This window comes from Chlamydotis macqueenii, chromosome 1, assembly GCF_036417535.1.
Source record: "Chlamydotis macqueenii isolate bChlMac1 chromosome 1, bChlMac1.mat, whole genome shotgun sequence".
Taxonomy (NCBI): Eukaryota; Metazoa; Chordata; class Aves; order Otidiformes; family Otididae; genus Chlamydotis; species Chlamydotis macqueenii.
In genome coordinates, this window is record NC_141556.1 from 131953465 (window position 1) to 131972865 (window position 19401).

Here is a 19401-nt window from a genome sequence, read left to right on the forward strand (position 1 = left end):
GCCAATGTTAACCCACCACAACTATCAAATTTTTCTTTCAAGATTTGATAACTGCAGGATTACTTACAAATGGTTTCCTGTTGTTGTTTAGCCCTGCTCAGGACCAAGCTACGTGGTTTTTCACTCACACTCCCCGCCCTTCGAGAGAATGGAGGAGAGAAAATATAACAAAAAGTTTGAGATTGAGATAAGGACAGGGAGAGATCGTTGAAGTTAATGGGCAAAACAGACTCGACTTGGGGAAAATTATCTATTTATTATTATTAATAAAACCAAAACAGGGTAATGAGAAAGAGAATAAAGTAACTTCCCCCCACCCCTTTCTCTACCCTAGCTTAAGCTCATTTTAATTACCTCTTCCTCCTTCCCCTGCCCTGAGCAGCACAGGGGGGAATAGTGAATGGGGTTTTGGTCAGTTCATCACACGTTGCTTTATGCCACTGCTTCCTCCTCAGGGGAAGAACTCCTCGCATTCCTCCCCTGCTCCTGCAAGCGGTCCCTCCCATGAGCTGCAGTCCTTCATGAACTGCTCTGGCACAGGTTCTTTTCCACAGGATGCAGTCCCTCAGGAACCAGCTGCTTCAGTGCGGGCCCTCCAGGGGCCACAGCCTTCTTCGGGCTTTCACCTGCTCCGGCGTGGGGTCCACCACGGGCTGCAGCTGGATCTCTGCTCCTCTGTGGGCCTCCATGGGCTGCAGGGGGACAGCCTGCCCCACCATGGTCTTCACCATGGGCTGCAGGTGAATCTCTGCTGGGAGCAACATTACTCCTCTCCCACCTTCTTCACTGACCTTGGTGTCTGCAGCCGTTCCTCTCACAAGAAATTCTTTATGATCAGACTCAGGCAGATGCCTCTGAGGTTCTGTTCACATCTCCTCTCCAGTTCTTGCAGCCAGGCTGGGCTGAGTCGGGTCCAGACAGCCACCTGGCAGGAGGGCAGAGGGTGAGGGCCGCAGGGCCCACAAAGTTCATGGCTGCCCCTCTCTGCCCCTGCTTCTGCTTCTTCACTCCTTCTTTTTTATTATTTATTTATTTATTATTTTCCCCGCCTTAAATACGTTATCACAGAGGCGTGATCACTGAACATTGTGTCACCAATTGGTTTGGCCCTGACCAGCAGCGGGTCCTCCCTAGACCTGGCTGAATCCACCAGACAAAGGGGAAGCTTCTAGCAGCTTCTTTCAGAAGCTGCCACTGTAGCCCCCACCTTCACCCCCCACTACAAAAAGCCAGGACATTTCCTGTACTTTTTTCAGACATTTCCAAACTACTGCTTTTTTTAGGAGCAACCTGTGTTAATACAGTATCATAGAATCATTTCGGTTGGAAAAGACCTTTACATTATTGAGTCAAACTGGAAACCTAACACTGACAAGTCCACCATTAAACCATGTACCTGAGTGCCACATCTACACATCTTTTAAAGACCTCCCAGGATAGTGACTCCACCACTTCCCTGGGCAGCCTGTTTCAGTGCTTGATAACCATTTTGCTGAAGAATTTTTTCTTAATATCCAATCTAAACCTCCCCTGGTACAACTTGAGGCTATTTCCACTTGTCGTGTCAGTTGTTACTTGGGAGGACAGACCAACACCCACCTTGCTACAGCCTCCTCTCAGGTACTTGTAGAGAGTGATCAGGTCTCCTCTCAACCTCCTTCTCTTCAGACTGAACAACCCAGGTTCCCTCAGCCGCTCTTTATAAGACTTGTGATCCAGACCCCTCACCAGCTCCGTTGGCCTTCTCTATATATGCTCCAGCACCTCAATGTCTTGTAGTGAGGGGCTCAAAACTGCACACAGTATTCGAGGTGCAGCCCTCACCAGAGCCAAGTACAGGGGAAGGATCACTTCCCTACTCCTGCTGGCCACACTGTTCCTGATACAAGCTGGGATGCTGTTGGCCTTCTTGGACACCTGGGCACACTGCTGGCTCATGTTCAGCCAGCTGTCTACCAGCATCCCCATATCCTTTTCCACTGGGCAGCTTTCCAGCCACTCTTCCCCAAGCCTGTAACGTTGCATGGGGTTGTTGTGACCCAAGTGCAGGACCTGGCACTTGGCCTTGTTGAACCGCATACAATTGACCGTGGTCCATCACTCCAGCCTGTCCTGATCCCTCTGCAGAGCCTTCCTACCCTCAAGCAGATCAACAGTCCTGTCCAACTTGATGTTGTCTGCAAACTTATGGAGGGAGCACTCGATCCCCTCATCCTGATCATTGGTAAAGATATTAAACAGGGCTGACCCCAGTACTGAGCCATGGGGAACACCGCTTGGGACCAGCTGCCAGCTGGATTTAGCTCCGTTCCCCACAACTCTTGGGGCCTGGCCATCCAGCCAGTTTTTTACCCAGCAAAGAGTACACCTGTCCAAGCCATGAGCAGCCAGTTTCTCCAGGAGAATGCTGTGGGAAATGGTGTCAAAGGCATTACTAAAGTCCAGGTAAACAACATCCACGGCTTTTTCCTCATGTACTAAGCAGGTCACCGTGTCGTAGAAGGAGATCAAGCTGGTCAAGCAAGACCTGCGTTTCATAAATCCATGCTGACTAGGCCTGATATGACCAGCAAAAACTTAAAACCTTTCTCTAATATTCTTTCTGTCATGCTTGAGCTACTTGGTTGAGATTGTTTTAGCTTTTTAATGCCTCAGAGCAGTATTTCAGGAATTTATTTAACATTTATTTCTAGATTGTGGTGAGTAAAAGGTTGCCAATAGCGATGTAAAACGATTTAGGGTTTTTACACAAAAAATTACTACGACCACTCAGTCAGTTATATCTGGAAGCTAGCCTTTGCTCTCTGTCTTCTAATAAAATACTACTTCAGCGGAGATGTGATATTCTTTCCTTGCTTTGTATCTATTTTGATGAAAGATTAATTTTAAATTGCCACAGAAACTTGTTTTAAGTTGTTCTGTTTAACTTTGCACTGAAATGGACTTAAAGCACTTACTTGGTTAGTTACAACTTAAGAAATTTCTCAGCTGTAACTGAGGACAGTAGAGTGAACAGGTCTAGCATGTACCAGTACATCAGGTAAAAAGACAAAATACTTGGTAGGTGTGTAAGGTATGCAAGTTCAGGATAGAGAGAGAGTTGCCATAGTGAGACAGAAGGTGAAAAATTGAAATACTGCATCTTTTTGCTGTGTTAAGTGTTTGGTATGCTGATAATGCAAATCAGATAAATTTTAAATATTAAGGGCTAACACAGTTTTGCTTACATAGGAAGTTTCTCTAGTATTCTGCATACCAAAAGAAATTTCTTTTTGTTACATCCCTGATCTTTTGGTTAAAAGTAAAGTTGATTGACAGGAGAGTCTGAGTTGCATAACTTTGACTCAAATTTGGTAGTTTGCTTGAAGCGAAGCAGAAGCTATAACAGTACGTATCTGTTTCTGAGGAGTCCAAGATGCTGTATGGTTCAAAGTCTTGCTCATCTTAAAAGAGGAATCATTCAGTATTCTAGTTTTATTACAATGAATATACTGGTTATATCTGGCTTTATAGTTTGCTGTCAACACTTTTTATCGGATGTATCTTATAAACGATCTGGGTCTAGCAGGAAACCAGTTCAAGAACAAGTAAACAGCTGTCTGAAGCTTGACCTAATGTGAAAGCTTAAATGAACATTACTGAAAGAGGGGAAGCTATTTAAAGCCTTTTATTTGCTACCTGTCTCTCTCTTGTGCTGTCTGCCATTGCATTCTGTATCTCTGTGTCCATAGAGATTGAGTAAATTGACTGAGCAAGTTAATTGCTTTGAGCTCTTACAATCATGATATATGCTTTTCTACTACCTAAAGCTAACCAGAAGCTACAGCTGATCCACCAAGTAGCTTCCCATTTTGTCTACGTGAAGAGCATATTGTGTGTGCCATGTTCTTTGTTCCATTCTGTAATCTGAATTCAATTTAGCTGTTAAAACACGTAACACAACTGGTATATTACTGTTGCACTCTACTAGCTTAAGCATAATTATTAAACATACAAAAATATTAGGTTCCAAGCATTTGTGAAAAGTTGTTTTCAATAATACTTTGTAAGTTGCAGAAAAACTCACATATATTTCTTGTTGGAAATCTACAAAGACTGAAGTTTACTTTTTTTCTAGTGCAGGCAGGAGTGGAACCTTTTCAGGCTCAAACAACTGGGATGAAAAAGTAAACCCTCTCTCCAGTGGAGGTGATTGGGTAATATTATTATGCTTGTATGCTTTGGTAAAACTTTAAACAAAACGCTACTTTTAAATAAGCGGAATTAAAGCATACATAGAATTACATGTAACTAAAGCATAAAGTATATTAAAATATGCTAATCTGAGTGATGAAAAACTAAATCTTGGTAGCTTTCATCCGCTTACTAAAATATATGTAATTAAGATAACAGACTGTAGTCAATGGGTAGTCAAAAAGTAGTGTAAGAAAAGCTTGCAAAGAAAAGTCAGTAGTTTAAAACATCTTTTTAATTTTTCTCTAATACAATTTAAATAAAACAACTGTTTACAGTCAGGAGAGATTAAAATTATGACTTTTGTCTTGACAATCAGTGTTTTAATAGAATTTATAAGGAAAATGTGATCTTAAATAAGGTTTTAAGATACATTAGAAAAATAGTTTGAAGCATGTGATATTGTGTCTCTGTCAAAGTACTGAATTTGATTGGTCAATGATATGTAGTAATATTGAGATTCTGTATTGTACATGCACGTACACTGTACAATCTACCATGATTTTTAGTTTTACCTTAATTCTTAATATTATAGCATTGTACCAGTGAGAACTTTCAATTTCAAAAACTTTTTTTACATTTTGGCAGGTTAAAGCACCGTTTCAGCACTGCTCCAGACTTCTGTTGGATATGGTTGTTTGGGTGCTCAATAACAGTTTCCTAAAATCATGTGTATTAACATAACCATGAACAAAATTTCTGATGATCATTTTGATATATTTGCTTTCCCTCTGCTGGTATAACTTTCACAATTTTCTGTGTGGGTATTTTTGTCAGTATTTTAATGTAAATTCTTGGCTCTGTGGTAGAGGTTGTAAGACATAGCTAGAATTCGTAGAGTATTACAGAAATGCTTGGGTTCACAAGTATTCATAGAGTACCGAGTTTGGGATTTCTCATGTTTTACAAACTAATACTTCATTTTAGCTAAAACAGTTACTTGGATAGCTTATCAGTAGTAAAACAGTGACAAGTTAATATTTTTGTATTTTTGCTGTGAGAAGAGGTATACAGTTAAGTTATTCTTTCACATTGCTTACACATTCTTGAATGTGTAATTATTGCCTGTTCATATGGAAATCAGACTGAGGAAGCTTTCTTTACAGCCATAGCAGTGCGATCGTTTGAAGCTATAATATTGCATAATTCAGTATTACACCATGTTTCTTCTTATGCAGTAGTTTCTGTTAAAGCCAGACTATTACCTGGCCATATAATGAAATAGTGTCTGCTGTGTAATGCAGGGAATGAAAGAAACCATCTGGGTTACAAATACTAAACTCGGACCTTAAGGAGGAATGTAACTCTTACATTCTTTCTAATATATTTTACTAAATACATTTAAATATATGTAGCCATGTATTTATTTTACAATCTATTATCTTGATTCTTAAACAAATAAGTTTCCCAAGCAAACTGTTTACATCTGTAAAACTTGAATTCAGTTTTTCCCTTCTCCATGCCCACATTTTCCTTTATAAATGGCAGAATACCTTTTTTTCCTTTAATGTAATGAAATGGGAAGTTCATTATTTTCCAAAGCACTGAGCTGTGCTGAAACTTGGATGAGTTTTGGTAGAATCTTACAGTGAAGCATATGCATCTCACCTGGGTAAGAATGGACTTAGTGGTCCTCGTGTAAGAAGTTACAGCACCCTTGTAGACAGTGCAAAGTTTTCAGTCTGAGATGTTAACTATTAGACATCAAACCCATATAAAGAAGGCAAACTCTAGAATATTCCCCCCGCCCCCCCCCCCCCCCCCCCAAGATGTCATCAGGTGTTGAGAAAAGATTACAGCAAAACTCTTTCACTGATGTCTTTTTCTGGATGCCTTATTTTGCAGTTAGTGTCTTAGGTACAGAATACTTTCTGGATCTTGGTCAGAGAACTGAATACTTTGAGAGTCTAAGCAACATTAGAAGTCAGGCTGCTTACTTGTTACATGAAGAGAAAACAGATGGTAGCCCTGAAAAGCCTGTAAACTAGCAGATGGAAACTGCCACACCCCATGATTAACAGGATATTGCTGCTTTGGCTATGCCAGTGTACTTATTGTGAAGAGAAGTATATTATTCAGCTTCTGAAAACTCTAAAAAGTAGCTCTCTATTCCTCAACTGTTGACCTTCATCAAATGAGAGCTTTTCACTCCTTATGTGTGCTCCATCTTTGTTTTTTCCAGATAATTAAAGGCCATCCATACTACAGAGCCTTGCTTGTCTAGCAGCATAAAGGTTTAATTTGCATTATTACACTTCTCAGACTGATGGTATAGGAAGATTGTCAGTCTACCTAAGGGACTCCACTTAGATTAAACGCTTCAACTTTTTCTGGTTATGTGTAAAAACATCCCACTGTGGCATGCACGTTTTATTCAATATAAGTTATGGATTCCCATATGTTCCGTACTTCTTTGAGAGCTCCTCTAGCATCTCTCCATTCTCGTGCTTTCTGTGGAGGCTGTGAGCCCCATTCTCTTGAATGTCTGGACAGCAAGTCTGATTACATTTTCTTTTCATTTTTGCAAATTCAGAGCATCCAATTTAAAAGAAGAAGAGGGGAAGATGAGGAGATGAACTCACTTTATATTTCTGTACTGGAGGACAAAATGCATTGTGCAAGTGGAGTTCTGTAATCGACAGAACTGTCACTGACAGGCATAGCAAATTCCTTTTGTTTTGGAGACAGTCGTGTTTCATGATAAACATGTATAATACAAATTCTGATCAAAGATTTCAAGGTAAGGGGAGCAATTTGCTGGAGCAATTTGTCCTTGTTACCACAGACTTCCCTGTTGGGGACTGCTGCCCTCTAACCTGTCTCCTTCTCATATGAAGGAATATTTAAAAGGGCAAGCTCCATTCTCAGAGATTCTCAAAATGAATTATGTAGCATATATCTTAATGTTTCTGGTTGGCTGGTAGTGTTCTTTGGGAACCATGCAGGCTTTATTCTCCCAGAACACAAGAAATTTCTTCCACCTGCTGCAGATCCATGCCAGTTATAGGAGAACTATTGTTGTGAAGTAACCCCGCTGACCCCTGAGCACTGTGCTTTGTACTTCACTGGGAGGTCATATAAAAGGTTTGGGAGAGCAGTAGTCAGTAATTGTACAAATGCTGCAGTTGAAATGCCTTATTCCTGTCACCCTTAGCAGATACAGCTTATCTACAGCAGAATACACTCATACTCTTACAAGAAAAAGAGAAGAAAATGGTTTACCCACATTATCTTTTCGGCTTTAAAGAACATTATGGTTAGTGTAGGTCCTAGCACTTACTCTCCATTTCTGCTTTTAGCTTTCCTTGCCACCACAGAGTTTAGTTTGGTGATCTGGAGATTCTTGATCACTCTGCTTTTAGCACATTCATGCATGTTCTTGACAAGGTAAGGCAGAGAGCTTGAATGTTTTCCCATTTATTTAGTTATTTACTTTAAATCTTCAAAATATAAAGAACAATATATTGCTGTTAAACTGCAGTTCTTGAGGTATTTCAGTTTTGAGGAGGAAGTAGCCGAAAGTTAAAAACAATTGAAGTGAGGAAAGTTTCAAGTAATTTTTGTACCATTTATGAAATACTTGAAATCCTTGTGTTGCAGTAACCTCCTTGTGCTCAAGAAGCTTTATTTATCCCAAAACAAACATTGAATCATTTTTCCTACTGTGTTACTGCTGTTGTAGTAGAGGCTGTTTCTTCCAGAAAGGCTATAACACACTGGACTGTAAAACCACATTGTAATTGAGGACTCAAGGTGTAGCAGTAGTTATTGTAATCTATACTGCTGTAACACAGTAGTTACTATGTAATCTATAATAATAATGATATATATTCAGTACATATAATTTGAAAGATCCATGCCTGTGAATGTGACATAAAGACCTAGAGGAGTACAAGAAAACACAAAATAGGCGCATTTTTGCTTGTGGGGTCCTAATAAAGCCAAGAATGAGGTGTCTTTATTTCATCTCTGCATTTGGGCAAGAGGGTCTTTGGTTATGCTGGGGAAACACATAATCCAGGTTTTAAAGGCAAAGTTAGAAACTGACAGTGTAGACAGCCAGGATATGTTATAGAGATAGAAGCAACATGTTCTGTTACTTTAAATACATGAATTGCTGTCTTTGTCTTCTGAATAGGAATTAAAGTCTAAAAACATTGCAGTAATCGATTGATCTAGTTGGAGATGTCGCTGCTCCTTGCAGGAGGGTTGGACTAGATGACCTTTAAAGTACCTTCCAACCCCAAACCATTCTATGATTCTAATTCAGGTATTTGTTAGAACCCAGTCAAGGGAGGTAGTTTGGAGGGTTTGTTTGTTTTCAGAAATACAGTATTTTTCTGTATGTTTCCTTTGGTACAGAGTCACTAAATGGAATCACCTGGATCTGCGTATAACTGAGTACCTGTGTATGCCTTTGACTAAATGTTGTTACTTGCCTTTATTCATTTCTTTATTGCTTGAAGAAAAGCAATCTTGCTCCATATTCTAATAGAGCATGCACTGTGTAATTCAGTGCTTTAAAGAAATATCGAAAAAGCTAAAGGTACTGTCAAGATTCGGAACAATAACTTCTGTACTAAATCTAGGGAGAGATCAGATTTAAAACTTCATCTCTAGCTGTTTGAAGTAATTAGATTGAATTCTAATTCTTAGAAATAGCTGAAGTTTTTTCAAACATTGAAAGAAAGTTTAGATATTTTTATTACTTTAAGAAATTTTTCACTGTCTTCACAGCAATATAATATTGGTGCCTAAGTCAGACATTTTGCTGGGTGATCCAATTCAAATAATTTCTGCAGTCTGCCTTGTCCTAACCTCTATAACATCTGTGTAGCATTTTCTGTGTGCAGGATTTCAAAGGGCTATGTGCAAGATCCGTTTGGTCCTCTAACAACTAGTAAATAAAAAAGTCATTAAGCGTAAGCATACCGCATTCTCTGCATTGATGAAGTCTAAAAAGTAGTGATGCATGATATCTTAAAACATTTTGTAAAATTAAGTTAAATTTCATAAAAATACAATTATCACATGTAAAACCTAAAATAGTTGCTATTCTGCTTAACTAGTGAAATGTTGCATAGTAGCATGATTTCTGAGATAGTTGTTGATCTATTGGGAGGGAAATCAAGGCTCCTTTTTTTTTCTTTTTTTTTTTTTTTTTTTTCTTTGACCTTTTTTCCCCTGCTTCTCTCTCCCCACCCCCTGACTGTGTCTGACTTGCCTGACAGGAAATTTTCTAATTGCCAGAACAGCTGGTCGCAGCAAAAACGCCAGGGTTGGTCTTCCCTGCTAGACTTACGATTGCTCAGTCAGAAAATCTAAACATCATGGTTTCTTAGTCATGTTTAAGTTTCTGGCTCTACGTGTTCGTTCTATTCGGGTGAGCTTAGTTTCTTATTGAAAAGAATAAGAGGGGAAAGGGGGAAATTTTATTTTAATTAAACTTCTGATTTCAAAGCAATTTTAGTCTTTCACTGCTTTGGTGTCAATGCTGTTTGTATACAAAGCCTTTATTTTCTTTAAAAAAAAAAAAAAAGTTCGGGGTGCGCTCGTATTTTGTAGAAGTTTCTAAGGTACCTGTTGATAATTTAGCCTTATTGGGAAATTTTTACCTATATTTAAATACAGTAAAACTTACTTTTTTTTTTCCTGCAGAAAGGTGTATGTTAAGTTTTGTCACTGAGAGTCTAGTTTTATTAAAAATGTTTAAAATATTTTTAAAATTAATACTTAGTGTTTGTTTTAATAGTTACATTTTCATGTAGTACTTTACGCTGTAAAATATGTTTATATGTGGAATGACAGTTAAAATAACTCAGGCTTATTAATATCTTAAATTTACTTCTGAAAATGGCATTAAGAATAGTGACACTCTTGCTTAAGTTACAGTTAATGTTATGGTTCTTTCAACTTTTAAATTACAGTTTAGTAATAGGAGACATTTAACTTATATAATTTGTCTTGTTGTTCAGCATATATTTAAACATAAAAGGGTTTTTTTTTAAGTTGAGAAAAATCTCTAGTGGAGAACTGTATTATCCCATGCACTGCTTCTGAACTATTTAATGATACATGTGAACATGCGATGTGATAGAGCATTTTATCGTTGAAACTCAAATCACTTTTCCTGTTTCTCCTCCTATAAGTCTGCAAATACTTTTCAGTGGAAAAAAAAACCCAAACAGCTCTTCTTGTGTACTGTCTTAATGTCTTAAGTGAAGCAAGTCTACTTATTTGTAAATAAAAGGAATAGTAATTTAACACCTACTAGCCTGTGTACTGGTTTAAACTTTGGAATACGTATGAGAAAATTAAATTGAATTTGCTTGCCATAACTGCAACATTAAAACAAGACGTGCATGTAACACAGTAGAACATGGGCTGCATTATATACTGGGGTTTTTTAATGTAAACCTTGTAAAATCCACATTTATCAACTCATAGTCCTGAATTATAGTTCTTTTCCACAGGCAACATGAAAGGTATTTCTTAGAAGTGTCTCTTAAAAAAAAAAAAAAAAGAAGGTTATTTTAGCTACTTTTACGGCAGTTTGATTATACTGTATTTAACATTCTGTTGTTTTTGAAATGCTGAACAGTGCAGCCCATATAAATTTTACTATATATTTAGGATATTATCTCAGTAAAACCAGAATCATAGCTTTCATAGATTAGTGCTGAATATGCTCATGGAATTTTTTTAATAGTTGAATTTTTTTTTTAAATTTGAATTATTTTTCTTAATTGTGATGCTCTCAAATGTATTAGTGCTTACAAAGTAGGAACAAAAACTTTTGTCAAAGTTACTGGGAAATTAAAGTTCCACTCAATGAGTATTTTTTTCCAATGTTGATATGCATGGTCTCCTTCATGAGATAATTTCATGATGATCGAAAGAGGATTTAATTACAAAACTGCTTTTAGTGACCAACATTGAGCTTTTAAAATGCTTACAGGAATTCCTCAGCTTTACTTGATAAACAACCTACTGCTCACAGTTTCTTTGGGAAGGAAGGAGTAGAGTCCTACTTCTGTCCTGAACTTTGTATTTTCGTTCTGAGGAGGGAAAGTATCTTCAGAATTATCCTCCCAGTCTGGCCAGTCATTCCAAAGGGCCTCATCTATCCGTTGACTTGTTGCTCTGGGACAGGGCTCATTCTTCAAACCCCTGTCTTGCTTCATCTGCAACACCAGAAGAATGGGAGGAGTTCAGTCTCAGTAACCACCAGGTCTGCAGTCTTCATTTATGTGAGTGAGTTGGCTACCTGGAACAGATGTGGGCATAGACATCCTTCTAGATCTCAAAACTATTGTAGTAGAAAGGCAGGAATGGAAAAGAGTAGAAGGTATAGAGCGTAAGGAATAAATACATAAATACAGTGATTTTTCTTTATTATCTCTATGCATTGTTTTTCTCTTAGAGACTTAAGAATTTAAGAATAATTAAAAAAAAAAACCAAACTCTGAAACTAAACTTTTACAAATAGAGTTTGCTTTTAGGAAATCTTATTTTCTCTGAGGTAAAACAACAGGTGCTGTCTGCAACAGGTAATTTGATGTCAGTTGAAAGCGCAAGTTTTTTTTTTTTCCATCTTTTAAAAAAGAAGCAAAAGCATAAATTGTGAAAACCTGTATTTCTGACTTCAAATGTCCACATTAATTAGAACTTCTGCTCTATTCTTGATTTTCTTTGATACTAGTGTAAAACAGACAACACACACAGAATAACCCTAAGACAGCCTGATTTAATTATATGCATGGCAGTGCTTTGCTTTGTGTTATATTAGAATAATTACTACTTCAAAAGCAGCATTTTTAAACAGCTTTTTAGAACAATTGTTTGTGTACAAGCATTTAAGTGATCGTTAGTTCTGTTAAGAGACTCAAATTGAATATTAGTCACAACTATAAGGAATGTTTTTTATTCCATGGTTCAGCTCACTAACATTGCTTACTGAAGTAATGAGAGATTGTGAAATGCTTGTTGGACATTGAAATGATTTCTTTTTAAAGACAGTTTTGAATTTAGAGGTAGGAGTATAATGAGCATAGAATGCATGATTGTATATAGAATGTGTTTGAGATGTTTAAAAAGTACCTAGACTGGTGTAGTCCTCACATTTTTAACTCCTATTTTTGACTTAATAAAGATTTCCATAGGCTCTAATAGAAAAGGTAAAAGTAGTTGGTTTTCAGTTTGTTGGCTCTTTTTTACTTCAAAATCGTAGCTCATATGGGTTTTATTTCTTCAGGTAATACTGAAAATTTGTCCTACGTTCATAACAACTTGGGAAAGTAAAAATACATCTAGGAGACTTCCTGACTTAAGGGAGGGGAGGAAAAGGAAATTATGTATATGAGCTGGGGAGCTGTGCCAACATTGAGTCATCCTTTTAAAATCTCTTGATATCCAATAAGCTCACTGTCTCTACGGGCCATAACTGCATTATGTAACTTCAGCACCAAGGTTTAATATCATAGTCAATATTTCAGAAATGGTTTCTAGCTCGTTACAGGAATCAACCTTCTTATGCCTGTGACAGAAAAATATTTTGCCATGTACAGGAATGTCCAGCTGAGCGTTCATAAGTACATTGAAGGCTAACAAAGTAGTAAAAGGAAACTTGCAATCGTGGTTGTAGCAGTGTTAAGTAACTTGCTGGGGAATCAGTTTTTTCTGTTTTCAGTCTATCTTCGCTTGTACTGAATGTACATGTGCCTCAAGAACATGAATTTGTCTAGAGGAAGCAAAACATTCCTGAAAAATAGACTGAGAGAGATGAAAACAAAGTTGCTACTTCTGTAATGAAAATGGAAAATTCTATGTAGCTACATACATGATACTAACAAATCAAAACTGATAAAAGCAGGTTTTTTGCTGCTGCTCAGCTTTCAAGTGGAAAAGAATATTGCACTTAGCGCTTGATTAGTTGGATTTGCTTTTTTGAAAATTGCATGTTCAGTAGTATAAACTGATAGAGAAGTGAGTTTGTCAGATAAGTTAAAATTCATTAAGTGAATACTTACTACCTGAACAGTATTACAGGGAAGTAGATTATGAAATGTCCTTTACACTGATAGAAATTACTATTATCTGTCTTATAGGAAAAGGGTTGCACCTTAATACTATTGAAATATTTGTATCTTTATTTCAGAAAGTTAGTTTTAAAATTTGTTCTAGGGCTGTCGTCTTATCTTGAAAGATGGCTAATATTTGAGGCAGGTGTTCACCAATACTGACAATATAGATCTGACTTAGTTGTTGTGATTAAAACTAACAGATTTTTTTTTTCTCTCTCTCATTCTGGTTCCTGACTATACAGAAGTTGAAATTCCAAAATTGTGAACTTTCCTAATAGTGATTCTGGCTGTTTCTCATGTGTAAATGATCACTATACAAAATAAATGTATAAAAAAGATTTTAATTCAAAACAGAAAATATTAATGAAACTGTTCCTGGAAGAGTTTCTGGTGGGATTCCACCAACATTTCTTAACATATTAATAGTGTCTGTTTAGAAGGAGTGTTAAACATACAAATATTGGCACAGTTAAATGCTAACTTGTGTATTAGGAACAAAGAATCTTGCACAATCTGGGGGAGTGACTTGACTTTGGCAGGCAGAGACTCAAAGGACTCAGCAGTACCACTGAGCTCTCAGCTGAACGCAGCCTGGTGGTCGGTGCCTCAGCAACTGCAGTCTCTGCAGGTCGAGGCAGGAAGATTGTGGCTAGGAGTAGTATGGGGCTATTGCTCTATAGGCAGCATAAAATCAGTCCAATGTTACTGTGTCTAGCAGGGATGCAAGGGCTTCCAAAATAACACTAAAAATCAAGTATTAAAAATAAAAAGTTATTCAGGGAAGACCTTAGAAGACCAGGAGCTGGAAGGTCACTTTACAGCAAAAAAAATCTGAACAAACCCTTAGTTATCATAAGGGGCAAATTAAATCATAACGAAGTCTGTAAGTAACTGTATTTAGAAGATGCTTCAGACTGTACCTTCTTAACTCTGTTAAGAGCAATACAGAATTAATGGATAAAGGTGAAACCTGGGTAATGTCGGAACCAGGAATATCAGTATTTAAGTTAATTTCTCCAGTAGTTACTTAACCCGGCTTGGATATTAGAACAGATTTTAATTTTTCAGTTAGATTAAAAATTTGTTAATCTATTTATCTAATGTGCACCTTAAGTCAAAGTCTTAACTTCATTTTTACAGTTTTTGGTCAGCATGTCAACAATATTTGCTGTCCAGGAAGAACTTTTCTTGAATACAAGACCCATCTAAGGATTTTTTGCATATGCCAGATTTCCCTCCCACTGGATTTTGATGAGCTCCAGTATGTATAGTCATATTCTTTGATTCTAGACTATATCTATTCTAGTTATCTGTGCCCCTTATTAGAAAAATACAGTTTATTTTAAAGCCCTACTGAAATGCAAGTTGCTTCTCAATTCCATCTGTGTTAGATGCAGAAGGGGTTGGTATGTGGCCTTTTACTTTCTCTCACCGTGAAACCTTTTATTCAGATGTTACAGGTTTGGTGTTTTACTTCTTGATGTATTTCATACAGCCAGCAAGTGTGCAGAGGGAAGGTTCTTTGATTGTTGCTTAGTTGTCTGTCAGCTGAAATTCACTGCACTTCCGAGGAGATTTTTCTCCTACATTCAGGTAGTATTAATTTTGTGAGAAAGTGAGCATGAAGCCTTGTTTTGCAGTCACTTTGTCCCTTTTATTAATGGAAAATGGATATTGTGCGTTATCTTTAATATCCACTTCCTGATGCAAAGGACTCAAGGTAGGATACGGTTATTCATCACATATCTCACACAATAAGAACTTCTGGTATTTTCTAAATCCATATATGAACTTTTTCATAAAGAGAACTTTCTCAGAAATCTGATTCTGAATTTGTTAGGGATCTTACCTCTGGATATCTTGGTTTTGGTTAGCTTTCTGTATATGATCTAATTCCAGTTTAGTTTCACTGAAGCTGACAGCAGAGATGATGCAGTCAGTCTTTCTGTTCAGGATGGGTCTAGTTTACTGTCTGACCTGAATGCTTTGGATGCCTTAAGCTGTAAATGTTTCCCTGTACTTTTTTTTTTTGTACCTTTCCAATTTTATGTCCCTTGGTGACTTTACACCCATTAAATATCACCTATATGTAGGAACAATTTTAAATACTCCATTATTATTATTGCTGTAAAACTTTAAAATTTTTTAGATAACTGCTGCTTTTTCCCTTTAGTGTAATCTGTATATAGCTAGTTTTAACTTAGACTTTTGGTATATTGAAGAGTGTATACTCAGATCTTTGTCACTCACTGTGAAGCTGATGAACTAATTGCTCTTTTAATAACTGTTCTGTAAAATACGCTATCATAAAGAGTTAGGTGTTTAAAATATTTCTACTCATATTCGTATAATTTTGAGTACCAAGAAAAGGAGGAATCTATCTTCCAGGGATACTTTTCCTAAGTAAGCATTCTGTACATGACATACCAGCTTGTTCTCTGATGTACTGTTGAAGTTAATTCATATATAATTCTTACACATCTTTGAGAGTAAGGTAACTTTTATTGCTGAATTTCCAGTTTTCGTGCCAATGTTTTGGAATTTCTTTGTTAAGGACTTAACTTATGTATGTTCACACCATGCTTATGTGTTTATTCAAGAACCTGAAACTGAGAATTTTAGGTCCAGCAGGACCCTTATGGTGTTTGGATATGCTAGTGGTCCTTATTGCAGATAGCCTTCCTCTTCCTGGTATGAGTAAGAGCATAAATCTGATTTTGTGCCATCTATTTAGATCATTCGGAGCTTTTTCCTTGTGGATTATTTTGTCAGTGTCAGAGCATACTTTTAATTTTTTTTTTAAATTATTTTAATCTTTAGTTGGTTGTTTCTCTGTACTTTATCTGTAAAATTTGTGGGCTAAGAACACTTCTAATTTTTGAGGTGCTATTTAAATTCTAATGAGTCTTCATTGTATTTTCTGAATTTATCAGATTTAGGTTGTGTCATAAGAATATATCTCATATGGCACCTGCAATACTTCGTTGTTGTAAGTGCACATCTGGCAACACTCTCTTAAAGTGTCTACAAATGGTTTAAGCTCAGACTCCAGAATTCTCTCACAGACCCCTTTTACTTGTTTTTTCTTTCATACCACTCTCACATTATCTTCAGGAATTGCAAGTTAGAGATAAAAGGGATATGTACTCTCTTTGTTGCTGTATGTGTGATTAGAAAATAAAATCAGTCTGTAAAAAGATTGAAATTATTAGGAGCAATAAAAGAATTGGAAGTTACAAGCCTATGACAACAATAGGGATGGTATTGTGGGTTATACTGGCAGCTCTCCTAGCAGTTCAGAGCCCAGTTTGTTAGCCCTAGACCAGCTTTTCAGTTGTCCCTAGAATGTGCTGCTCAGAAAAAGGTCTGCAGATAAACTCACCTGTGTAACGCAAGCAGTGTATTATGCAGTGCAGCTCTGCATAGGCCGCTTCTTTACAGACAGAACTATTTGCAGTTCTCCTAGTGAAAACTCAGAAATCTGAAGGATAATTTACAGAAGATTCTACGTACAGATATACTCACATTTTTCTCTTGCTGTTCTGTTCTAGGTTTTTTTGGGTTTGGTTTTTTTTTTGTTGTTTTTGTTTTTTGTTTTGTTACTACTGAGAAATACTTACCTAGAAGGCTCATCTGCTTCTACCTCCTTTAGGGTTTAAAGTCTGGTTCCTTTTAATACATTGTCTAATAGTTGTTCCTGTAATAAAATCTCAGAAACAAATACAAGTATTTTATGTTACAGCAAGTTAGTTTAGTCTTGAATGAAAAAGTCAATGTAAATTCAATTACTAGAACAAAAGTGAGTACTTTAGTATTCATTAACTACCTAAAATATGGACTTTTTCCAGCAACATGACTAGACTACTATTTTTATAGCCTTATAATGGTTAAATAGTTTTTCACCACTTGCCTAGAAGGTGTGTATCTTTTTTTTTTCCCTGACAAGTATGTTTCCTATTTTAATTTGCAGCTGATTCCTAAAGAGAAAAATGATAAATTAGTCACCCTTGGTGCTTTGGTGCTGCTGAACCTTATTATTATTATTATTATTATTATTATTATTATTATTATTATTATTATTATTATTATTATTATCATCATCATCATCATCATCATCATCATCATCATCATCATCATTTCTCTTATAGATTTGATTTTTGATTTGTCTTTGGAATATAGTCCATTCCATGTTCTTTCCTGTGTGTTTATGCATTGCTGCGCAGAGACATATTTTGTGAGCTGCATTACTAAGAGCTTACTTATACTGGAGTAATTACTAACTTACTGAACAGAATAGTTCTGACTTGTGAACTGTATCAGTGCAGGAAGTTATTCTGAAATAGTGGTGTTTTAAATTCATACCCAAACTTGTTTGTCACTTACTTCCCTTCTAGGCCAGTGTTGATTTAACACTATTATATTGTTAAGGAAATGTTAAGGAAACTCAGAATAATGTTACCTTCTGTTTGTTTCCTTGTGTTCTTTATTTAGCTTCATGATAACGGAAGCCAGTAGCAACCACTTTAAGCTGACTAACAGTATTTTATATTTTTTTAAATGTGACTTTCTGTGACAATATTGCTTTCCCCTTTGAAAAAGGCCTTGGAAGAGCTGTGAGGCTCAAAAAAGAAACTTATGTCTTGAGACTTTTATTTAGACATTGCTGCAGTATAAGGCTTGAGAAAAGGGAGTTTTCCAAGCTTATAAATAACAGAAATAAAATATAGGCAGTAGGGTGTAGTTACAACTGGAAAGAAGATCCCACCATTGCAACAGCCAGATCTCTGGTGAGTATCTGTAGTGGTGTGAAAGTTGTCAGGGAACTGAATAAAGGAGAGGAGAACCAGAGTCTTTCAGCACCCCACGCATAATCTCATTTATTTTGAATTAATAATGTTGGACAAATGTTTTTTCCAAGTATCGTGGAATGATCAGAAACGGAGCTTAAGACAAATTCAGTACCAGACTGAGTGGCTGGCTTCTCTTCCACTGTAAGATGACATCTATTAACTAATGTAATTAGTACAATTGGCTGAGAAAGAGATCTCTTTTTACAGTATCAAAGGCTTGTATTTTCATTCAGGTAGATAGTGGATACAGTGCAGGTTGATTACTTCTGCATATAATTTGCATTTCTGTGAAAGGCCTGGCTTTTATATTTTTAACTGCATTTGCAAAATCCTGTTTAGGTTAGAATTGCAATTGTTGAGCCATTACATCAGAAAAGGAAACTGCAAATTTGTGCATAACTATTAGTCATAAATCTTGCTCCCAAACATATGTTATGGACAAGCTACTGAAGTAGGATATGATGAGTTCCATTTTATTTAAAACAGAGTTATATTAGATCTGCTTTGTAAGGACTGAAGAGTATCTGAACCATGAGAAACTGTGAAGACTGGGAATATTCTCTTATCAGGAATGTGAAGTGGTGGTTTGGGTTTGGGTGGGGGTTTTTTTTGTGTGTTTTTTGGGTTGGTTTTTTTTTTGTTGTTGTTGTTTTTGGTTTTGGTTTTTTTTTTTTTTAGAGGGTGCCCAAAATAACCACTGGGAAGTTGGTTGCAGAATAATTGCATTGCCTTAAAAAAATTTTTTTTTTGTTTCTGTATAGAGAACAAGTTCATATCTTTGCTTCTTCATTTCTTGTTTTCGTTACATTTTGTGATGCTTTTAAAGCAATGTGTCGACCTGATAGCTTTGGGTCCCTGTTATCTGGGTAGATAATGGAAAGTTAACAGAAGTTAACAGGAAGTTCTGTTTCACACTTTTTTTTTTTTTTACTTTCCGAGATAGCCAGGAAGCTAATAGATAAAGAGCTAGGCAGAAATGGATCAAAGTATCTGAAGTAATGTGCGCTTGGCAGTCTGCTCTACTATGCTATTCCTTCGCTGGGATTCTCTAAGATTACTGTGGGTGGTTTAAGTAGTACGTAATCTGACTGACCATATACTAATTTAAAAGATGAAACTACAAATGTTGACCAGCAAGTAATTCCTTTGACAAGTAGAAGGAGTTATTCAAGGTTCTCTTTCTCATGATCCTGCTTTGGTTTTAATAACTGAACTACGACAACAGTTTTCCCCAA

The 19401-nt window shown here is 36.6% G+C and overlaps 1 protein-coding gene across 7 annotated transcripts in view; it reads left to right on the forward strand.

Annotated features, from left to right (window-relative positions):
• Positions 1-19401, forward strand: part of RPS6KA3 (ribosomal protein S6 kinase A3) — a 77637-nt gene that overhangs the window by 15721 nt on the left and 42515 nt on the right. The window contains exon 3 of one of the 7 annotated variants that reach the window (XM_086767315.1): positions 4118-4196. The exons of 3 other annotated variants lie outside the window; for them this stretch is intronic. In XM_086767315.1, the coding sequence (XP_086623441.1) occupies positions 4118-4196 (79 nt within the window). The remainder of the gene's footprint in view (positions 1-4117; positions 4197-19401) is intronic. 3 more of the 7 variants (XM_086767342.1, XM_086767334.1, XM_086767365.1) reach the window with 3 other exon arrangements.